This window comes from Diabrotica virgifera, chromosome 7 (assembly GCF_917563875.1).
Source record: "Diabrotica virgifera virgifera chromosome 7, PGI_DIABVI_V3a".
NCBI lineage: Eukaryota > Metazoa > Arthropoda > Insecta > Coleoptera > Chrysomelidae > Diabrotica > Diabrotica virgifera.
Window position 1 is genome coordinate 94,883,332 of NC_065449.1, and position 23,501 is coordinate 94,906,832.

General features: G+C 33.6%; 1 protein-coding gene across 1 annotated transcript; it reads left to right on the plus strand.

The window, feature by feature from the left end:
* The first annotated feature begins 9,507 nt into the window (after positions 1 to 9,507).
* On the plus strand, positions 9,508 to 23,032 carry LOC126887847 (uncharacterized). Its single transcript, XM_050655742.1, has 3 exons — positions 9,508 to 9,702; positions 20,712 to 20,893; positions 22,731 to 23,032. The coding sequence occupies exons 1-3, from the start codon at positions 9,612 to 9,614 to the stop codon at positions 22,905 to 22,907; spliced, it is 450 nt and encodes a 149-aa protein (XP_050511699.1). The 5' UTR covers positions 9,508 to 9,611; the 3' UTR covers positions 22,908 to 23,032.
* Positions 23,033 to 23,501: the final 469 nt, after the last annotated feature.

The following is a 23,501-nucleotide window of genomic DNA, read 5'->3' on the forward strand; positions in this document are numbered from 1 at the left end:
GAGTATTAAATTGGGAAACATTCTAGTAATAAAAGGTACTCTTGATTTAAGTCGGTCGGATACACCGTTTTCTAGAAATGTCGATCTGAAAATTTTGTGTTTTTAATTTGAGAGAACTTTTCAAAAAAAGCCACGAAAACAAAAAACGAAAACTGGTACGTTTATTTCAGAGATGAATCTTTTTTTGACACTAGATTTTAAATTATGAGGTATTCTAGTATTAAAAGTTACTCTTGCTTTAGGTCGGTAAAATACACCGTTTTTTTTTTCTGAAAATTTTTTCAAATTTTGTTCAAATTTAAAAAACGAAACATTTTCAAATCGATTTTTCTATAAAACGGTTTATCCTACCGACTTCAAGTAAGAGTAACTTTTAGTATAGTCGATTCGCTGATCTGAGACACAACTGTCTACACTACAATCACAATAAAAATGCACTATATAGAAATAAACAAACCAAGACACGTTGAATGTTCGAGGAGCACTACCAAATCATGATTTAAGAGTGCTCCTCATGCTTGTTTATTTCTAGTGCATCTTTATTGTGATTGTAGTGTAGACAGTTGTGTCTCAGATTAGTGAGTCGACTACACTAGAATACCTCATGATTTAATAATCCAGTGTAAAAAATGCTTAAAAGTAACAAACAAAAAAGTTATGCCATAAAATAACCGTTGCCCTACCCAACGAGGACGCATATGGCTGGTACTAGAAATTCGCAATTTATAAAATCGATTTATCTCTGGAAGATAAATAGACGTACCAATTTTCGTTTTTCTAAATAGAAGTGTTCTAGAGGTATTTAAAAAAATACTAATTAAAAGACACCATCTTCAAAGAACTCCAGCTCCCTTAGGAAGCATTTTCGGAGTAGATGATTTGGATTAACCCTTAATATTTTGAGGCCAGGAATCTACAGTTAAAATATTTCCAATTATTAATGAAACACCCTGTACTGTTTTGTTTTATTTCATTATCTTTTATTTTGTAATAATATTGAAGATTTATGTAATTTCTGTAAACTGTATTTGTTATTGTTTTTTCCTAATCTTTGTAAGCTTTGTCCACAAAATTGTAAAACTTTTGTTAAACATTTTTTTAGCACTATGTCATATCAGTGGTGGCTGGTGGAAGAGGGCCCCGCGACAAACTTTGATATGGGGCCCCTGTGGGGCTAGCTACGCCACTGGTTTGCATGTAGCTGTTAGATAAACTTCCCGATAACTACGCTTTGTTTTTAAAGCAAGAGGGGTAAACTAAAAAGGACACGCTGCAGTTTCTCAACACGACTCTACTAATAAGGTAGAGTCTACGAGAAGTGCACGGTAAATTGAAGGTGTAATTACAAAAAAAAATATGTATGTCTTTGTACTCACTTTATAATGCTCAAAAAATTACGGGATTTGGATTTCAATGCATATTTTTTTTATAATTCTCGTATCAAAGTTACGCGTGAAGTTAGGCGTATTCGTAATTCCTAGGGACGTCCGTAATCGTACTTCCTGGGGACGTCTGCTTAAGGTCCCACTACATTATGACTTAGTGGGACCTGAAACAGACGTTCGTAATCGTACTTCCTGGGACGCCTGGATTTGTAATTCCTGGGGACGTCCGATTGAGGTCCCCCTACATTCGGACTTAATTGGGACCTGAAACGGACGTCCTCGGGACGTCCCGTGCTATCTGGGCAGGAGCTCCGGGGGTCAGTTTTGATGGCGTATTTGTATTCAGTAACCTGAAAAATCACTCGTGTAATCTGTTTGCATCAATTTAGTGCCGATTTCCCTCGAAACTCCAGATGAAGTGCCCCTAAACACCATAGGTGCTCCGGGTGTAGGTTTTTATGGCGTATTAGTTTTCAGCAACCCCAAAAACCGTCCAAGTAATCTATTTGCATCAATTGTCGAAAACCCTCCAAACTCCAGAAGATGACGTACCTTAGCAATGACCCAGGGCACCAGGTACTCCGGAAGTCGGTTCTGATGATGTAGTCGTGTTCAGCGACCCCAAAATCCCCCCGAGTAACAAGATCTGGCCCATTAATAAATATCTATGCATATTTTGACATGGTGATGCACTTTCCGATGCATTTTATGCACTTTAAAATGAAATTATGCAAGATGAAGTAGTTTTCAATCCTAATAGCAATATTAATAATATTTAAAAATATTAAAATACTACTAAAAGATTTTTAAATTGAAAACTTATTGGTCCATTTTCTTGGTAACATCTCCAAGGCTTCTAAAATTTGCAAGCCAGATGGATGCTTAAGCGAAGAAGACAAGAGGGAATTCAAAAAACTTACAATTCACGACCCCGTCTGTTCAGCTGATAAATTTCAACAGGAAATGGACCTAGTTACTCAAAGAAGTAACGACCAATATAAAAGAAAGCTTTAGTTTTGTTTTATAAAAAAATTTAAAGCACTCATGGGAGTGCCGACAGAAGTTAGAAGTGAAAACTTCTTATAGTATCTAAATTACGAGCTCAATGCTTTTTTCCCATCCAAAAAGAAGTGCTATACCTATAATATATGCGCGTTGCGTACGTTATTCGATATTTATGTATACATATACATAATATATATGTACGAAATTTAGTTCGGCAAAGTGATGACGGTCGCAAACACAATACTTTTTCCCTATCTAAAAAGTGCAAAACGTCCCTAAAAAAGTTTTCACTTCACAAATTTATTTCGTCGAAGCAATGACGGTCGCTAATTCAATACTTTTTCTCCATCTAAAAAGAGCACGACGTCTCTAAAGAAGTTTTCGGTCACGAGCACGAAGTCTCTAAAAAAGTTTGCACTTCAATAAAATAAAAATTCCATTTTTATTCAGTTGCAATGCGAAGGCAAAACAATCTTATTTTTCACTTAGAATACGGAGCGCAGTCCAGCACTTTGAATCGTCGATTTTCGACTCTTGTTGGAGTCTCATCGGAGAGAACGTAGGCCTGCTGCTCCATACTCTAAGTGACCAACACCGAGAGTTTATCCCCCACACCGCAACTGACGTGAATGGACTAGGTGAGTAGCGTCATCTGGCAATTGAAAATTGAAGTAGTTTTCAATCCTAATAGCAATATTAAAAATATTAAAATATTACTAAAAGATTTTTAAATTGAAAACTTATTGGTCCATTTTCTTGGTAACACCTCCAAGGCTTCTAAAATTTGCAAGTCAGATGGATGCTGAAGCGAAGAAGACAAGAGGGAATTCAAAAAACTTACAATTCACGACCCCGTCTGTTCAGGTGGTAAATTCCAACAGAAAAAGGACCTAGTTACTCTAAGAAGTAACGACCAATATAAAAATAAAATAAAAAATCCATTTTTAGTCAGTTGCAATGCGAGGCAAAACAATCTTATTTTTCACTTAGAATACGGAGTGCAGTCCAGCACTCTGAATCGTCGATTTTCGACTCTTGTTGGAGTCTCATCGGAGAGAACGTAGGCCTGCTGCTCCATACTCTAAGTGACCAACACCGAGTAGTTTTCAATCATAATAGCAATATTAATAATAGTATTAATATTACTATTATAATTGAAAACTACTTCATCTTTCAATTGCCAGATGACGCTAGTCACCTAGTCCATTCACGTCAGTTGCGGTGTGGGGAATAAACTCTCGGTGTTGGTCACTTAGAGTATGGAGCAGCAGGCCCCAGGTTCTCTCCAATGAGACTAAAACAATAGTCGAAAATGCTGGACTGCGCTCCGTATTCTAAGTGGAAAATAAGATTATTTTGCCTTCGCATTGCAACTGAATAAAAATGGAATTTTTATTTTATTTTTATATTGGTCGTTACTTCTTTGAGTAACTAGGTCCATTTTCTGTTGGAATTTACCAGCTGAACAGACGGGGTCGTGAATTGTAAGTTTTTTGAATTCCCTCTTTTCTTCGCTTCGGCATACATCTGGCTTGCAAATTTTAGAAGCCTTGGAGGTGTTACCAAAAAAATGGACCAATAAGTTTTCAATTTAAAAATATTTTAGTCATATTTTAATATTTTTAAATATTATTAATATTGCTATTAGGATTGAAAACTATTTCATCTTTCAATTGCCAGATGACGCTAGTCACCTAGTCCATTCACGTCAGTTGCGGTGTCGGGGATAAACTCTCGGTGTTGGTCAATTGGAGTATGGAGTAGCAGGCCTACGTTCTCTCCGATGAGACTTCAACAAGAGTCGAAAATCGTCGATTGAGAGTGCTGGACTGCGCTCCGTATTCTAAGTGAAAAATAAGATTGTTTTGCCTTCGCATTTCAACTGAATAAAAATGGAATTTTTATTTTATTTTTTTTTTGAAATTATGCATTTCCACCCATTTTTCTATAGTAGACTTTTTTCCTGACTTCATCATGGACACATGCAAAAAGTTGCAAGTCTCTAAGAGCTGTATTTAAAAATCGATTTATTCCGGTGTTTTTAGTGCTAAATGCACCGGTATATAACTCGAGTGATATTGTTCCAATAAAAAAAATTTAGAAGATAAATGTTTAGTTTTTAAATTTTACATAAGATTTAACTAGAAAGTTTAATGTTTATTGTTTAAAAATGGAAAAAAAGTGCAAAACATGAAATTTTTTCGATCCCATTACGTCATGATCCGCCTAAAATACTCTATACTATAATACAACTGAAACGTACGCTGAATTTCGTTAAGATTGGTTTAGTAGTTTTTGCCAACTAATTTTGCAATCCGGGGCCCGCAAAAAAATTTCCATAAAATGTAGGTAATTTGCAGAATTATTCTGGACCAAAAATAAGCAAATTAAATAGTCAAATCAATTTTTATTACTTATAAACTTTCAAGTGCTTTCAAACGCACTTTGAATTTTTTTTTAAGTTACGGTGGTGGGGGTTGTGCTTCCGCACGCCAAGCAAAAAGTACCGATTTACTTTTCGCTCTGAGTGCCCAGGAACTACCCCCCTCCTCACCATAAATTTAAAAAATTCCCTAGGCTCTTCTAGTTGACCGATTTCCGATATTTCATAGTGCGATTGAAAACTTGATCCTTCCTGTTATGTAAAAAGAATTTCGACTATTTAAAGTAAATAGGTACTTTTTTTTTCCAAATTTGCAATGTTTTTTGTGGTCCGTGGATTTCAAAATTATTATGAAAAAACTATAACGTAGATTCTAACGAAATTTAGCATACATTTCAGTCGTATTTCTAGGCGAAATATGAAGGTTGTAAGCATAGGCGCCCATACCTATGGGCAGGGGGGACGTGCCCCCCTAGCTTCTCGGGTGACATAAACTATTATATTGTCATCCAAAATGTAATGTGTAACATCTTCACGTTTGTCTCCCCCTAAAAATTTTTATATGGGCGCCCATGGTTGTAAGTTATGTTTAAGAGATTGAAAAAATTTAAAGAAAAAACCCAATGTTTTGCAATTTTTTCCGACTATTGCTATCTTTAAAGAATAAACATTAAATTTTCCAAGTACTAGCTAGTCAAATATGTAAAATGAAACTTTTTCTTGTAAAACTTTTTTTGTACGAGTAATATCTTTCGAGTTATAAGCGAAAATATGGACGCAAAAAGCAAAAATTTACATTTTTTTCAGATTTTGTTAATTAAAAAATTCAGCTGAGGTTTTCGACTGTCACATATCGTGATTATTTATGCAAGGTACATCCTGAAGTGATTTCGGCAAAAAAATACCTACTCCTATGGAAAATGTCCATTATACGACAGTCAATGAGAGCAAAAACAGAATATTACCTACGAATTCTATCCTACTTCATGGATTTTAATGAAATTTTGGGCCTAGCCTCTACTTATCTCCTAATTCAAAGTCTACCCTATGCTGATGTGTGCTTTTCTTGGGGGTGGTTTCTACCCCTTCTCAGGGGTGGAAAATTTTTGTTTAAAATTATCACGGAATTCGCTAGAGAACATAATTCTAAGCAAAAACTGCGCTATAATTTTTTTTGAAAACTCAATATTTTTTGAGTTATTCGTGGTTGAAAATTTGCCATTTTCATTGAAAAATGTCACCTTTTCGGAAGGTGTTTTGCGAATACCTTAAAAATTATGCATCTAACGAAAAAAACTATATAAAACTTTGTTGTAGCTTATGAAAAATAAAAGAGAATCGCTTCTTCGTAAATCTTCTAGTTATATAGGTACCTAATACAAAAAGTTATAATAGGTAAAAAGAGATTTTTTTTGGTACAAGCTTAATTCGATGTGTTCAACTTAAAATAACAGAGAAATGCTCGATTTTAAGGGTATAATGCCATCAATATCTTTTATAGTGCTTGAAAATACCTTTAAAACGATCACTATTAAATGTCGATTATAATCAAACTAAGAGAGATATAGTGCAAACAAAATTTATGGCTAATTTATTTTAAGATAAAATGCGAACTATATTTAACCCCCCATCCACCTGGTTTAAAATCATCATTTTACTTCTACAATACCTTTTATTATAGTGTTATTTCTATGTTCAAAAAGTTGGATGAGTTTAAATTGCATGGTTTTTGAAAAAAATAAGATCAAATTATAGGTTTATTATAAGTTTCTTAAAAATCTTTCTTTTTCTCCATGTTACTCAAAAATTATAAAGAGATACAGTAATGAAAGAAAAAACAAAATTTTATCTGAAAAAGCCCTACATTTTTGTACTGTATTTCTTTTTCCTATCTCTTATCATTTTCGAGTTACATATGGAGAAAAAGGAAGATTTTTAAGAAAATTTAATTCTATAATTTGATCTTATTTTTTTTCAAAAACCATTCATTTTAAACCCATCCAACTTTTTAAACATAGAAAAAACACTATAATAAAAGTTATTGTAGAAGAAAAACGATGTACATATTTAGATTCGGTGGATGAGGGGTTAAATATACTTCTCATTTTTTCCTTAAAATACATTAGTAAACATTGTTTTTTGCACCATATCTCGCTTAGTTTGAATGTAATCAACATTTTCAGTGCTCGTTTTAAATGTCTTTTCAAGCACTACAAAAGATATTCATAAGCATTATACCCCTAAAATCGACCATTTCTCTGTTATTTTAAGTTGAATACACCGATTTGAGCATTCACCAAGAATAAAAATCTTTTCACCTACCATATCTCTTTTTGTATTATAACTAGATTTATGAAAAAGTGAGTCCCTTTTATTTGTCATAAGTCGAGTCCGGATTTCTAAGCATAATGCTTGTGGTAAATAATACAAGCAGGACTATTTTCGTTTTAAAAATGAACGAAATGTGCAAAAATAAGTCATTCTGACACAACTTTTTTATACTTTTTTGCTTTTTTTTTTAAATTTGTATGCCTTTTTTGAATTTTTGTGCTTATTTGGTGCTTTTTGTTTATATATTATTATCATTTTTATCCAAATCTAATTCACTGTATGTGTCTAGCACGCGGCCTAAATCGCATTGCTGACACTATACGACTGCAATTTCCACTTATTAATACGTTGATAAAACTTGTGAAAATTTTTTTCATTAAAGCTCCTTTAAGGGTGCAAATGTTTAGAGAAAGATTTCCTAACACTTCATTACCACCTGAACCAGTGTTAACTAGGTGGGGTACATGGTTAGATGCAGCTTTACACTACGCCGAATATTTCGAAAATTTTAAAAGTTTCGTATTGGAACTTAAAGATACTGTTAGCAAACCGATAAAAGATTGTCAGGATGTTTTAGGTGAAACAGAATTACAAAACGATCTTGCTTTTATCAAAAGCAACTTTTGTTTTGTGAGTGAAACAATAAAATGTTTAGAGAAACAGCAAATGTCATTAGTTGAGTCGATCCAAAAAATAAACAGTTTGGAAAAAATATGGAAGGTATCCCTGGAAAAATTGGTCAGAGAGTATTAACAAAAGTCAAAGATGTATTAACAAATAACAAAGAATTTCAAAAGATGAAGAAAATATTGTCAGTTTCAAATGGAGAACACGTTGAAGGTATAAATATGGATCCAGCAGTAGTGACAAAGTATGCCCCGATAACCATATTGTGGACGTTGAAAGAAGCTTTTCGACATACAAACATGTTTTGAGTGACAGGCGCCGAAACTTTACGATGGAACATTTAAATGAGTACTTATTGGTTATTCTGGCGCTCGATAATAATGTAATCTTTCAATCTGCGTTTAAATTTTTCAAAAGTATTTGTTAGTTTTTTAGGAATCGAAAAAAATGAATATCTGCATTTAAAACACATTGAATATTTTGACAGGCGATATTCTGCGCCTATACGCTGTGAGCTTCGCTGGTATCGCCAACTATCAGATTACGAGTGCAACTTTTGCTGGAAATTTAATGAGAAAAGTATTGCGAATAATACCAAATAATTGCTTCAAATTTATTATTTAATTTTTATAGTGTAATATTTACAATGTAAAAAAGCAATTAGATTATTTTTTTAAGGATTTTGCTTATTATTTTGACGTATTGACTGGCGAATATTAGTTTTCTTCTTTCCTACTTTTGATACTTTGACAATTATCGTGTAGATGGCGCTTAGATTAATAGATTAATTATTATATTATAAAATGTAAAAAAACAAATTTTAATATTTAAAACGTAAGTATATTTAAGTTAAAAATATATACCACAGCTTTGGCCAACTAATATTTGTCCTATTAATGTTTTTAATTTCAATGTTTTAAATTAATCACTTTGACATTTATGTCAAATTTCCAGTAGAAGTTCACCGATTTGTCACTACTGGCGCTCACAAACTTTTAAATATCCCCTCTACCTACGAGCTCATAGCGGATACCTATAAACAAAAATGCTAATATTATATTTTCCTTCTTCTAAAGAGTGTCGATAAAAAATTAGGTTAAAGCATTTTTGTTCCAGTAATCTATTTTTTTTTTGTTTGTTCTATTTTCTTTTTAAATTTATAATAGGTACTTACTAGTTCTTAAACTAAGCTTAGAAATAATTATATATATTTTAGGCTTATTTTCGTAAAAAAAATGGTTTGTAAAAATTTATATGCTTATTCTCATGCTTTTTTTGTATAAGAACATGCTTTTTTTCATTTAATCGTTATGATTTTTAAGCGTTTTTTGGCGTTTCTTTATGCTTTTAAATCCGAACTCTAGTCATAAGCTACAAAAATGTTTTATATAGTTTTTTTCGTTAGATGTATAAGTTTTAAGGTATTCGCAAGAAACCGTCCGAAAAGGTGTAATTTTTCAATGGAAATGGCAAATACGAATAACTAAAAAAATATTGAGTTTTTTAAAAAAAATATAGAACAGTTTTTGCTTAGAATTTCGTTCTCTAGCCACTTCCGTGGTTATTTTGACCAAAAAATGTTCCACCCAAAAGATAAATGCGCCATAGGATATAGGTTTTCTTAAGTTATTCCCTATTTACAGTGAAAATATCAAGTAAATTGATGCAGTAGGATGGAATTCGGAGCCAAATACCCTCACTGACTGAACTATTATGGTCTGGGTAATACTTCACAAAAATCGCTACTCACTTACTTATTTAGTTAGAGCCTAATATACCTTCCAATTCCTGTCAAGTAATTTCAAAATAAGTGTCATCTAATTACCTGTCAGATTTACCATAAAAATTCTTGTAAACGTATCACCAAAAAACTTAGCACAATGGGCGAAGCAGCAGAAAATCTTAATTATGACTGTAATTATAATATGTTTCTTGCAAAAATTATGCTCTCCAATTTATCCACAAATGAAGGTAAATTATTATTTATTATTGTTATTATTAATTAATTTTAACCACTTTGAAACACTCACATTACCCTCACTAATTGTTTATTGAGTTCGATGTCTTCCATTTAGAAGAGGAAAGTCTGGTAACCCTTTCCCGGATCTGTATTCATACGGTCGTTGATTTATACACTTTCTCTCCAACTTTATTGCTTCTTCTGTTCCTCCCTTCTTTTACTTAATTGTCTACAGTTTATAACGTCTTAAGGGATCTACATTATTTCTTCATTCCTATGTATGTATATAGTCGTAGTAATTTATTAATAATCTATGCCTATAACTTTAAATCATCAAATAACATCTATGTATCTTTCATTTAAGATCATAATCATCAATAGCATCAATATCATAATCAGCCGAGAGATCTATTTAGAAAAATACGCTACTTAACAAGAGACTTTAAAGCCAGAACTTGGCTGAGAACAAACAGAGAAGATATAGCAGAGACATGGAGATCGTATTGCAGGGACTTATATAAAGATGCTCAACGCCAAGAACCTGTTAATCAAATCTCTGACAAGGTGGAAGAAGAACCTGATATACTTGAAAATGAAGTAAGACTCGCGATCAGTAAGCTCAAATATAATAAAGCACCAGGTCCAGATATGATAACAGCAGAAATGCTCAAAGCCACAGAAGAAACTGGCGTAAAACTACTTCATCTACTCTGTAACCAAATATGGCATTCAAAACAATGGCCTGAAGACTGGACAAAATCTACAATAACCACAATTCATAAAAAAGGCAGCTTCCATAAATGCGACAATTATAGAACTATTTCTCTTATATCACATGCCAGTAAAATAATGCTACATATAATCAACGAGAGACTAAAAACATTCCTTCAAAGAGAAATTCCACAAGAGCGAACTGGATTTACCAAAGGTAGAGGTACTATAAATAGAGAACACCTGTTAAATATAAGACAGATAATCGAAAAATCTAGGGAATTCAATATTCCACTGTACATAATATGCTTTATAGATTATCGTAAGGCGTTCGACAGGGTCAAGTGGAGACACTTATGGCAAATACTAAAAGAAGTGGGCGTACCCCAACACCTTATTTCGCTTATTGGGACCGTGCAAGTTCGGCAAAGCGACCTCTATTTCTACGCTCTGTACTTTTATTCGCACTTTTAATTATATTGGCCAATTATATTAGTCCTGGTTGCTGGATAATTGTCAAGGCCATAGTCCAAAAAAATAATAAGAAGAAAAAATAAGATGCAGGTTATGCTATGCAAACGTAAACAATTGTATGTAGTAAATAAAATTAGTTATTAAAATGCAGTACTGCAAGCAAAATACAAATAATTAAATTTACCTTTATATAATAAGTGCATATCATATCAATATTGTGGAGCAACATATAATTTTTCTGCTTCAATGACAGAAGGTATGAAATATACGTCAATTTGACAATTTCAATTGACAATATGAATTATTTAAGATAGTTGAAATATTCTCCGCGACTCGCGCACGGTCGTTTCTCGTTTCCCTTCCAAGTACTTGCACACCGCGAATAACTGAACTATACGAACACACTACTGGATCAGTTAAAGTGCTTGACACACTTTCAAACGAATTTCATCCAGAACGGGGTGTCAGACAGGGATGTATACTATCGCCACAATTATTCAATATATATGAAGAGCATATTATGAGAAGAGCACTTGAAGGATGGGAAAAAGGCATCTCAATAAATGGTCATAAAATAAACAACCTACGTTTCGCAGATGACACAGTCCTTCTTGCAAATAGTCAAGCAGAGCTGATTGATCTTATACGACTGGTTGAAAACGAAAGTCAAATATTTGGTCTGCAATTAAACATATCAAAGACAAAGCTCATGATAGTGGATAGACTACATAACAATCATCCACATATAACCACAATTGATCGGTTTGAGGTTGTGAACTCAGACTTGTATCTGGGATCATTAATCACAAACACAGGGCCACTACAGGAGGAAATAAAACGTAGATGTGATCTAGCAAAAGTCGCCACAGCAAAAATGACCACAATATGGAAGGACTGTCAAATTTCAAGAGCGTTAAAGATGAGGTTGATCAACTGCTTAATATTCCCAATACTGACTTACGGATGTGAATCTTGGACCCTGAGAAATTCGGAAAGAAGAAAGATAGACGCCAATGAAATGTTCTGTTGGAGACGAATGCTACGAATTCCTTGGAACGACCATAGAACAAATAATTCGATTTTAAGAGAGCTAAAAGTTAGCCAACGGCTCTCCAGTAAAGTCCATCTCCAACAATTAAAATACTTTGGACATGTTATGAGAGCCAACACAGAAAACATGGAAAGACTCATTATACAAGGAAAGGTGGAAGGCCGAAGATCACGAGAAAGATCCCCAACAAGTTGGATCGATCAGATTACAGGAATATGCAAAAAACCTATGCATGAATTAAAAGAAATGACCAGAGACAGAGATCTTTGGAGACGGACAATACACGACATCACGTCGACCACTACACTCCCTCCGGGGGGTCAGGATTGAAGAGAGAGATCTTTCATTTTGATATTTGTATTTAAAAAGTTTGATGTGAAGACTTGTATGTGCTCCTTTATTTTGAATAATTATATTCCAAATGTGTAAAATTCTAACTATTTTTAATATTTTACGGTTTAGAAAAAAACGGTAGTGTGATACCATTGGGATTTTGGATATTTATTGGTATACATGACCAGTGTCCCTTACTATGTAGTAAGGAGTAAAATAGTAAGTAATTAAATTTTTAGCTTAATTCAACTTACTGCAGAAGCTGGTTCGATAATTTATTGAGGATATACGATTTTTTATACACTCATTAACACTCCTGGACATCGTTCTGATGAGGTGGTCGATATTCTGTTGAGTATTTCATTCCAGGCCATTGCAACTTCGTGAGTAAGAACTGCTAAAGTCTGTGGAGGGTGATGTTGCATGTTAAAGACCCTGCAACCTATTATGTCCCAGACATGTTCAATTGGAGACAAATCAGGCGATCACGGTGACCAAGGTAAATAGTTGATGTGATACTGATCCATCAAGACTAAAGATTCATCATCATTCTCTTTGCCTTATCCCTATGCGGGGTCGGCTTCCCTAATTGTATTTCTCCATACAATTCTATTTTGAGTCATATCAATATTAATCCGCTTTACCAACATGTCCTACCTAATCGTCTCCCCCCACGTCTTCTTTGGTCTTCCTCTCCTACTCCTTCCAGGAATCTGCACTTCAGCAATTCTTCGTATTAGGTGATTAGCGTTTCGACGTTAAACATGACCAAACCATCTCAACCTATGCTCTCTCATTTTGGCATCAATTGGTGCCACACCTAGACTTCCCCTAATATACTTATTTTTAATTTTATCCTTCTTTGTCACTACACTCATCCATCTAAGCATTCTCATTTCCGCCACATGCATTCGTTGTTCCTCTTTCTTTTTCACTGCCCAACATTCAATTCCGTACATCATAGCCGGTCTTATAGATGTTTTATAGAATTTTACCTTCATTGAATTTCATTAGAATTTTCCTGTCACACAGCACACCAATCGCTTCCTTCCACTTCATCCATCCAGCCCTAATTCTAATGCATGTATCTCCATCTATTTCTCTATTGCTCTGTAATACCGATCCCAGATACTTAAAACTATTGCTTTTTACAATCAGTTCACCATCCAAAGATACCATTTTATTTGTAGTAACTCCATCTTTAAATGAACATTGCAAATAATCTGTCTTTGTCCTACTAAGTTTTAAACCTTTTTCCTCCAGAGCTTGTCTCCACTGTTCCAGTTTTGATTCTAAGTCTTTTTCACTATTTCCTACTAACACGACATCATCAGCATACATTAAGCACCATGGAATGTTACCCTGTAGTTTCGCTATTATCTGGTCCAAAACTAATGAGAATAGATACGAACTAAGCACCGAGCCTTGGTGCAATCCTACTTTCACATGAAATTTATCAGTCTCTCCCACACCTGTCCTTAACACTAGTCGTTACTCCCTCATACATATCCCTCACAATCTTTACATATTCACCAGGGACTCCTTTCTTATTGAGTGTCCACCACAGAATCTCTCGTGGAACTCTATCATATGCTTTCTCAAGGTCAATGAATACCATATGAGCGTTTGTTTCTTTACTCCTGTATTTTTCCATCAACTGACTTATCATCTGGTCCGACTGCTTTTCCTTTCTTTATTTTTTGAAGCGTTTGAGCCACTTCCTCGTTTGTTATTTTTATTTTGGTGACCATTGCTGCTACTGTCTCCGTTGACTCTACAGGCTGTCTATCAAATTCTTCATTTAATAAGCTGTCAAAGTATTTTCTCCATCTCTTTTTAACATCCTTTTCGTGAACTAGTATTTTATTATTTTCATCTCGGATACATCTAATCTGATTAAAATCTTTTGCTTTCTTTGCTCTCTGTTTGGCTATTTTATCGATCAAACGATTATCTGGCAATATGCCATTTGGTATTGTCTTTTGCTGGATGATTTTAAGGTATGAAATAAGATTAGTTTCTGCTACTTCCTGAATCGAGCGTCGTGCTGTTATATTGCCTATGATGAAAATTTGTGGTGATTTGCTACCACCAGCAATAGCACCCCATACCATAATTTCCACGATTTAGTGGACTTGCCGCTCTCTGTCAAATTGTGAGTTACGTCTTTCACCACGTCGGCTTCTCACTCTTGCCCGACCATCGTGCATCACCATCACCAGACAGAATCGGGATTCGTCACTAAAGACAACCTGCTTCCATTTTCGGTTCCATAGAATTCTTATCTACCCCAGGGCAAACGGCTACGCCGATGTTTCAGTTGTGATATGCAGCACTCAATGTGGATGATAAGAAAAAAACGCTAAACTATCGTATTCAGCAATATAGTGTATGCTGTAACGACGAAATTCACCCTGTGGGAATAATGTAAATAGAATTGACAAGATGTTGGTATGTCATGGAAGGGGATGATAACGTGTTTCAAAATTTGAAAGACATGTCCTCGGTTGCTCAGTACGGAACAGATACGGGGTCTTAACGGGGTGTTATTAATATTCTCTTATTAGCTTAGAAATAGAAAAAAAAATAGAGAAAGTCAAATAGAATATCAAATAAAAAGAAATAAAATATTGGGCGCCACTGGTTTCCTTATGGGAACCAAACATACAAAAATAGAAACATTAAAAAAATAGCTCAAACCAAAAATTAACAAAAACATAGTCATTACAAAATATATAAAATACTTTTATATGAATGCAAATCAGTGTAACTTACCTTATATGTCTTTACTCAGCCAAATCTTTGTACTTAAGAAACAAGAAAAAGGGAACAAGACAATAATAAAATAGTATTTTGCAATGAATCGGACAGTATTTATTGAAACAAAATAAAATTGAAAAGAACTGTGATCTCTTGCGGATTTACAAAAATAAGAGATCGAGATCATGTTTACCAAAAAATTAAAAGTTTACAAAAAAAATAATACCTTGTACATAGTCCTGTATCTTCTCATAATTGATTTTCAAAAGTCCAAGGTCCAAGGCACAGTTACACTTCACTATAGTCACATTACAAAAAGAATAGATATATGGAAAGTACATATGCTATCCATAGTTTATAGAAAGATTCAGCATTTATTTCTTAAAACAAATTGGTACCTACAGTGGCGTAACTAACGCCAATGCAACCAATGCGGTGCATTGGGGCGCAGGCCTTAGGGGGGCGCAAAAAACTGATATTCTGGAAAAATGTTAGCAAAAAAATATGTTAAAACAAAACTCCCTGTAGCTTCCCGAAAATAAAAAATGTAAAAAAAATATTCGTGGTATTTTATTCCGTTCAGTCACAACAGAATGTTGGTGACTCTTTTGTTTACTATTATCGTTATCTTTTCTCCTCGGCGCGACGATGCACATCTGTGTTTATGGCTTTCTCATCACAACTGTTTTTGTTTATTTATCGTTGTTAGCTACAAAGATATTCAGGTAAATTATTTTAGTATTATTTTAGTAACTAGGACAACGTGTCCCTGTCATGTGTCAGTCCTTGTAAGATCGTAAGGTTCAGTAGCTTTATTTGTTACATAAAAATACAAAACAAATTTTGTCGGTGTATTTGTTATACAATTGATCTGAAGTGAACCGTTTATTTGTGCGTTTTAGTGGATTTAGTGTGAACAAAATGAACGGAAATAAAAGACGGGGGGTGGAGAATAAGTCTTGGAATAGGGGCGCACGAGGAATACTTGCATTGGGGCGCAGGTCAGACTAGTTACGCCACTGGGTACCTACTGTTCACAACCAAATATTGAAAAAAACTTATAATTTCTTCTGTATGTTGAACTGAATTAAAAAAGGCAAAAACTGCTTCATGCTCTAACGGCAATGCTAGAAACTTCCAACAAAAAAAACTTCAAATGACTTCTTACTGCGTGCGAAGAGATTATATACCAGCATTGGTATGAAAAGTCGCGTTCGCCTAAAAGCGGCTGAACGCGGTGGTCCACGACTTGATTAGACCATAATGGAACACTATAACTCCACTACTTAAACTCAATGGGAAACTAAACCCTTCAGGTACCGCAAACAGCTGACCTCCGAGGCTCTAAGAACTTGAACTGACTTCTCTGCTTGGACGCCAAAACTAGAATTCATCTAACGATCTCTCTAACTCAATCTCTCAAAAATTAAACGTCTCTTCCAAATCTATCCCACTTCCTATTAATATTTCTCAATCGACCAATTACAGATTTAAGGCACTTGCTTCATTAAAATCTCTACCAATAGGAAATGCAAAATACGCTTTGGGTTGAACCCTCTTGTGCACACCAAAAACATTCCATCCAATCATCAAAGTAATAAACAAAACGGACTCTAGTAGTTCGTACAACCTTTTTCCCACCAAAAGTGTTAATTCAGCTTCTCTATAACCGAGGCCTGTTCCCAGAATAACCTCAAGGTTTTCTTCTCAGACGAGTGAGCAAAAAAATACATCTGGACTTGTTGATCAAACTCGGGACTCCTATCGTCACTTGTATAAACATTCCACAGTTCTACTGTCACCAATAACACATTACTGAAAAATTTACGGCTTTGATTCTTTTGTCAGTTCAAAATAATATAAACACTTTTGTAGATAATCGATCTAATATTGTGAGAAACGAAAAACTGAACAACTCCACGCAATACACAGTACAATTTCTAAAGCGATTGTGAGAATTCAACAATCTTCCTCTGAAACACAAACATGATTTTAACCAATTTAGAATACAGGGTGAATTGAAAATGTTAATGATTTTCGTACCGTTACAATGCATAGTTACTAACGATGTTTTTCAAACCACTGATTTGCTGTGGCTCGAGTACTACTGAATCTGTCTCTTAGAACCAGATGTCTTAATCGTCGATCTGGTCGCCCTGTGGTCTCTCTGTGACGTTCAGAATCCTTCGTTCGGTATCTTCGGCCTTTCTGAGCCCACTCTTGTTAACACTGCAATACACTACGTAGGATCTGTTGTTTCTCCCATAAACTTTTCTTATCGATAGACCGGCTTCATTATATTCATTTCGATAATTCGACCCCTCTCTTAGTTGGAAGATCAAGGCGAATGCATATTAATCAACGGAGATCATCTAAATAATATTATGCTGAAGAGCTTTGCAGACAGTTTAGAGAGCTTAAAAAGAATAATATCATCTTCAGAGAAAAATCGCGTAACCGATTATCGTCGATCTTCTATCTTTATAACTGTTTAACTTCTATTTACATGTAAGTTTTGATAGTTTTTTTATTTTAAACATAGTTTGTATATTTTAAGTACCAATTTTTTAACTTATTGGTGTGCAATTTGATTTATTTATATCTCTTATAGGGTAATTTTACAGTAAATTATTTTAAACTGTGTCATTGCCCTCTTGATTATACTAGGAATACAAAATACAACTATTATATACTACTAAGCTATAATTGGAAGCCTTAAATGCTTTTGGTTCATTCACTTTTAAGCCCATTCCGAAAGGAAGGACAAAGTAGTATCCAACCACTTACCAGCTGGTCCATCTGAAGGGGTTAATGAGTAAGTGGAGGGATAGCTTATACCGGCAATCACTCGATAAATTCTGCTACATCTTAAGAGCTTAGGCACAAAATTTCTGGCCAATCCTTTTTAAATGCATTCATTTTTTACGAATGCCGAGACAACTCGTCGCCTTAATATTATAACTTGATAACTCGAAATTAGTAGTTTTGAGATAAACGAGTTTAAAGATTTTAAAGATATTTGTGCTGCTACCATGATGTTGGTAAATACGGAATTCACTCTGCGGCTCTAAAATACTGTTCCTTAACTTTTTGGCAACTGATCTATTTAGGAATATGGTGCAAATTTGTTTTCCAATATGGAAAAAAACATGAAAAATTAAAGTTATCAACTTTTAGCACTACCATAATGTTAACATTTGGTAATGTCGCATGTTGTGCTAAGTCGCATATAAGTGAACTTTTTAACACAACTAATATTTTAAACATTATTTTGTTGAAAATTAGCCCTCTGCCATGGGGGTTGCCAGATCTGCTAACAATTCTCGAATTCTTGCATTAAAATGAACCGAATAAACCGATAGCAATTATGTGGTAAGTTCAATGGTTTCAGAGAAACACGTGCTAAAACTAGATAACTCGAGTTATCTAGTTATAGCATTCAGTGTATGTCGTATTCACGATTATTTCGATTAAATAATAGCTTGATAACTTATCTTGTCAAGTTTTAGCACTGAATATTAGTGGCATTTGAGTTTTATCAACTTTCGTCAATCATAAATAAATACTTAACCCGTTTGACGTGAGATATCAAGTTTTTACACAATATGGAGGCAAATAAAATACATCTTGTGCACTAGTGATCTCAAAAACGTCAATTTTGGAGTTATCAAGTTATAGTACTAAGGCGACGAACTAATAACTATTTTTGAAAAATTTAAACGCAGAATGAAATATTACATTATTACCGTGGGCTGAAAGTCCCTGAAAACTTCTATAATGTTTATTTTAATAAGTTACAGGGGCGAAAAAGAAAATTTAGCGTGATTTTTAATTTCAAATATCTCATTCAAAAGAAATTTTTTGTTTATTCCAAGGCTCTTGCTAATAATGTAATCTTTCATTCTGCGTTGAAATTTTTCAAAAATATTTATTAGTTTTCTCAGGGTTCGAAAAAAAATGAATGCATTTAAAAAGCATTGGTCCGAAATTTTGCGCCTACGCTCTTAAAGCCTTCAGATACATAACTTAATAAATAACAGTTGACTGTCTTGTGAACTCTTGTTGTTAGGCATAATCTCTTCTAGTTACCTTAAGTGTATGACTCCTGGAAAGTTTATCACTCCTACAATATTTTATTTCCTCATAAATGCTTTTTGGATAACATTTTCATAATTCATAATTATATGTTTAGATAATGGTCCAACTAAGCTTTATATACAGGGTGTAACAAAAATACAGGTCATAAATTTAATCACATATTCTGGGACCAAAAATAATTCGATTGAACCTAATTTACCTTAGTACAAATGTGCACATAAAAAAAGTTCTTCTTCTTCACGTGCCATATCAGAATTATCCCACGTTGGCGATCACCATTGCGAAGGCTTCTCGATCTTCTGCAATATGGAATAATTGTCCTGCATTTGATATCTGAGTCCATTCACGAATGTTTTTTTAACCAAGAAACTTGTTTTCTTCCTACACCTCTACGGCCCTCTATTTTGCCGTTGCATCAGTTGTAATATTTTATATCGACTTCCCCTCACTATATGTCCCAGATAAGACATTTTTCGATGTTTAACAGTCTTTAGCAGTTCTCTATCTTTGTTATACAAAAAGTTACAGCCCTTTAAAGTTACAAAATGAAAATTGATTTTTTCCAATATAGCGAAAACTATTAGAGATTTTTTATTGAAAATTGACATGTGGCATTCTTATGGTAGTAGCATCTTAAGAAAAAATTATAGTGAAATTTGGACACCCCATAAAAATTTTATAGGGGTTTTGTTCCTTTAAACCCCCCCAAACTTTTGTGTACGTTCCAATTAAATTATTATTGTAGTACCATTAGTTAAACACAATGTTTTCAAGACTTGTCTTCCTCTTAGTACTTTTTCGAAAAGTCAGTTTTTATCGAGATATTTCGATTTCGTTTTTATCGAGACTTGGTAATAATATGAAAATTTATTTATGATTTACATTTTTAGGGATATTTTGAACCATATTAAAAAGAAGCCACATCTCGATAAAATGTGCCTTTTCGAAAAAATACAAAGAGGCAAAAAGTTTTAAAAACACTGTGTTTAACTAATGGTACCGCAGTAATATTTTAATTGGAACGTACACAAACATTTGGGGGGTTTAAAAGAACAAAACCCCATAAATTTTTTATGTAAACGTACTGAAAAATAAGCCTCAACTCGATAAAAACTGCCTTATGGAAAAAATACTAAAAGGCAAAAAAGTTTTAGTAATATTGAATTTAACTAATGGTACCACAATAATAATTTAATTGAGACGTACACAAAAGTTTGGGGGGGGGGAGGTTTAAGGGAACAAAATCCCTAATAAAATTTTTATGGGGTGCACAAATTTCACTATAATTTTTCTTTAAGATATTTCTGCCATAAGAATGCCACATGTCCATTTTCAATAAAAAATCTCCAATAGTTTTCGATATATTCGAAAAAATCAATTTTCATTTTGTAACTTCAAAGGGCTGTAACTTTTTTTATGTGCATATTTGTACTAAGGTAAGTTAGGTTCATTCGGACTTCGGTATTTTTGTTACATGCTGTATTATTCCGGACACAAAATCCGAGAACAAATTTGTTCAAAAAACAAATATTCCATACGTTAAACGAGTTAAACCTATATTTAATGAATGTGTGTTAATTTTGCTTATTTCAGATAGGCAGAAAGCAATCAAATGGATGAAAAAATTAACCAATTGTAATAGATCTATTGAAGAAATGATGCTACGAAACGACTTTATGTACTATTTAGTAGTAAATATTCAACAAGGCGAACTTCAACCTCCTTTCACAGAAAATCCACCTTCTAGCGCATTGCCAAATATAGCACATCTTTTAGTAAGTAATAAATAAAATGGATTTGAAATCCAGCAGATTCTCTAGTAAAATAATTTAAGTCGTAAATAGTAAGTATATCAAATGATAAAAACAGTATCGTTATTGACAGTCCATCGCATATCTATCTAAAGCTCTTTTAGATAGATATGCGATTTCCATCCATATTGGACCGGCATGTCTCTTTAAATCATCTGCCCACCTAATCTGTGGTCTTCCTTTGGGGTGTTTATTCACAGGATCTCCATTTGCCTTCCATGTTTATCGGTCCTGTGTTCTGTGCCACTATTTACCATTGTTTCACTCCAATTTTCCCCAGATCTTCTCTGACTTAATCTTCTCACGTTTTTCTAGGCCGTCCTACAGACCTTCTTTCGTCTGATCTGTCAAAAAACACTTGTTTGTAAGGCGATTGTTGTTAATGAATATCACATATCCTGCCCATCTAAGTCTATTGACCTTTATATTTCTCGCTTTCCTTTCCAAAGAGAGACTCTAATTCGGTGTTGGGTTTACGTCTCAATTCGTTTGTCACGCAATTTCTGCAAGGGCAATATATTACTCCAAGGATTTTACGTTCCTACACTAGCAATTTATTTACTTCTTTTTTCGTTAGCGTCCATGTTTCGCTTCCATACATGACTGCTGTACGTATTATGATTTTGTATATCTCGATTTTTGCACCCTATGAGAGAATTTTATCTTAGATGTTGCATTAAAAGGAAAAATCTGTTTCCCGCTATTATTTGCGTTTCAACTTCGCGTTATACTTTTTCTGTGACACCCGACTGTTTCAGTTCCCGGACTAACAGACGCCGAAGATGTTTACCGGGAACCTTTTTTTTATATGATTTTAATGCTTTATGCACCTGTGGTTAATTGATTTCTGTGGGACCCTAATTTAAAGAAAGATCTCGACCGAGTTTGTTTACAGACCTTTTCCTAATAATTGTTCTTTTGTTATTGTACTAGAAAATTCGATTTTACGTGCTTTAAGTTATTATGTAAATACTCGTTTATTCTGGATCATTCTTTTGTATTCGAGATGATTAAGCATTGTATAAATAAGAGGGATTTGGAAATTAGCAGTTAGTTGTGAATTTGAATACATCGGTGTACTTGATATGTCCGTATTGGGCGCGATATTTTTGAACTTGTAATTCTTCTTCTTCTTCTTTTTATGTAGACATTACTCTGTCTGTTTTTCAATGTGCCTCCAGTAAGTTGTCATTCCATCGTTTTCGTGGTCTTCCCACTGATCGTCTTGAACTTGTAATTATGTAAATAAATTATTAGATTTGGTGTAATAAATCAATTAGATATCGTAGTTTGTAAAATAAAAGATATCAATTCAGTGTCTTTCATTTGTTTAGAAGTTATTAAAAATAAATAAAGTCAACTAAAATTAAACTTAGTGCCTAAAAACATAAATAATAAAATAGTAAAGTCAACCGCGTAAAGTCAGTTTTGTAACAGTTCATTGGTGATTGTTGCTCCTAGATATTTAAACTCTTTAACAACTTCGAAGTTTTTACCGTTTATGACGATCTATTTTGTTTCCATTTACTTTTAGACCGATAGTTAATGCAGCTTTATTTTTTTTTATTTGATATTCATGTTTTTCGTTGTTTTCATTATTTTCTTCGATTTGTGTACAATTACATTTTTGATCTTCGTTAATTTTAGATCTTTGTATTTTCTATTAGTTATCTTTTTAAACTATGGAGTTTGAAATAATTTAATTATTTAACATTAATGATTTAAAAATAATGTTTTAATAGAAAGTATAAATTGTAGCTTATTTTAATATGTTTTTATAAACATTTACATTTTTTTCTAGCCTGGTGGGATCGCAGATATGGAAACAGCCGAAGAAGAACGACCGTCAGCTAGAGGACCCATGCTGTACGAGAAGTCTCCCGATGGCGGAGCATTTTTAGCAGCTCAGCCTGTGCCAAGATGTGGAGCATTTTGTTATTTAGCAGTTGTAGCGAGAGATTCAAGAAATAAAGAATGATAGTCAATTGATTACTGTACTATAACTTGTCAGTAATTAGTCCACATTAAAAAAAAAAAAGAAAGAAAAAACATATCGAACTATTGACATTGTGCTGTGTAATAAATGATTTTTATATATTTAAATATGCTTTATTGTTTTATTTAATAAGATATAACGCTTGTAAATATCAACGGTTAAAATATAGTTAATTTATAACACCAAAGATAAAATATAACAATGGAAATTAATTACACAAAAGCTGTTTTGGAATGCAAGAATGGATATTACATAAATAATTCTAAAAAAGTCCACCAATTCTAAAAGTAGAGATGGAAAATGCCATTAAACAATACCAACAAAAGCCCTGGACTTGACGAAGTTTACTTTTCAAAGTTTACCCTCAAATACTTAAGTTAATCATAGTCATTAAATCTTCGCTTGTCCGCTGCTGGACATAGGTGCGGTTCAAACAATGCTTTCAACCACACATTGCTATGGTACATAAGATCCAAGGCCAAATTTTTCATTGTTTGAAAAGAAATACATAACTAAAATATCAGGTTATAAAAAATCTTGCCCGATTTTTTCAGAATAACTCTTTTATTTTCTTAC

What these genes read in the sequence shown, in the direction of transcription:
- LOC126887847 (XM_050655742.1), top strand. Translation starts at nt 9,612, where the DNA reads ATGGGCGAAGCAGCAGAAAATCTTAATTATGACTGTAATTATAATATG. An exon ending in CAATTTATCCACAAATGAAG is followed by an intron (nt 9,703 to 20,711) that starts GTAAATTATTAT and finishes TGCTTATTTCAG; the next exon opens with ATAGGCAGAAAGCAATCAAA. An exon ending in CAAATATAGCACATCTTTTA is followed by an intron (nt 20,894 to 22,730) that starts GTAAGTAATAAA and finishes ATTTTTTTCTAG; the next exon opens with CCTGGTGGGATCGCAGATAT.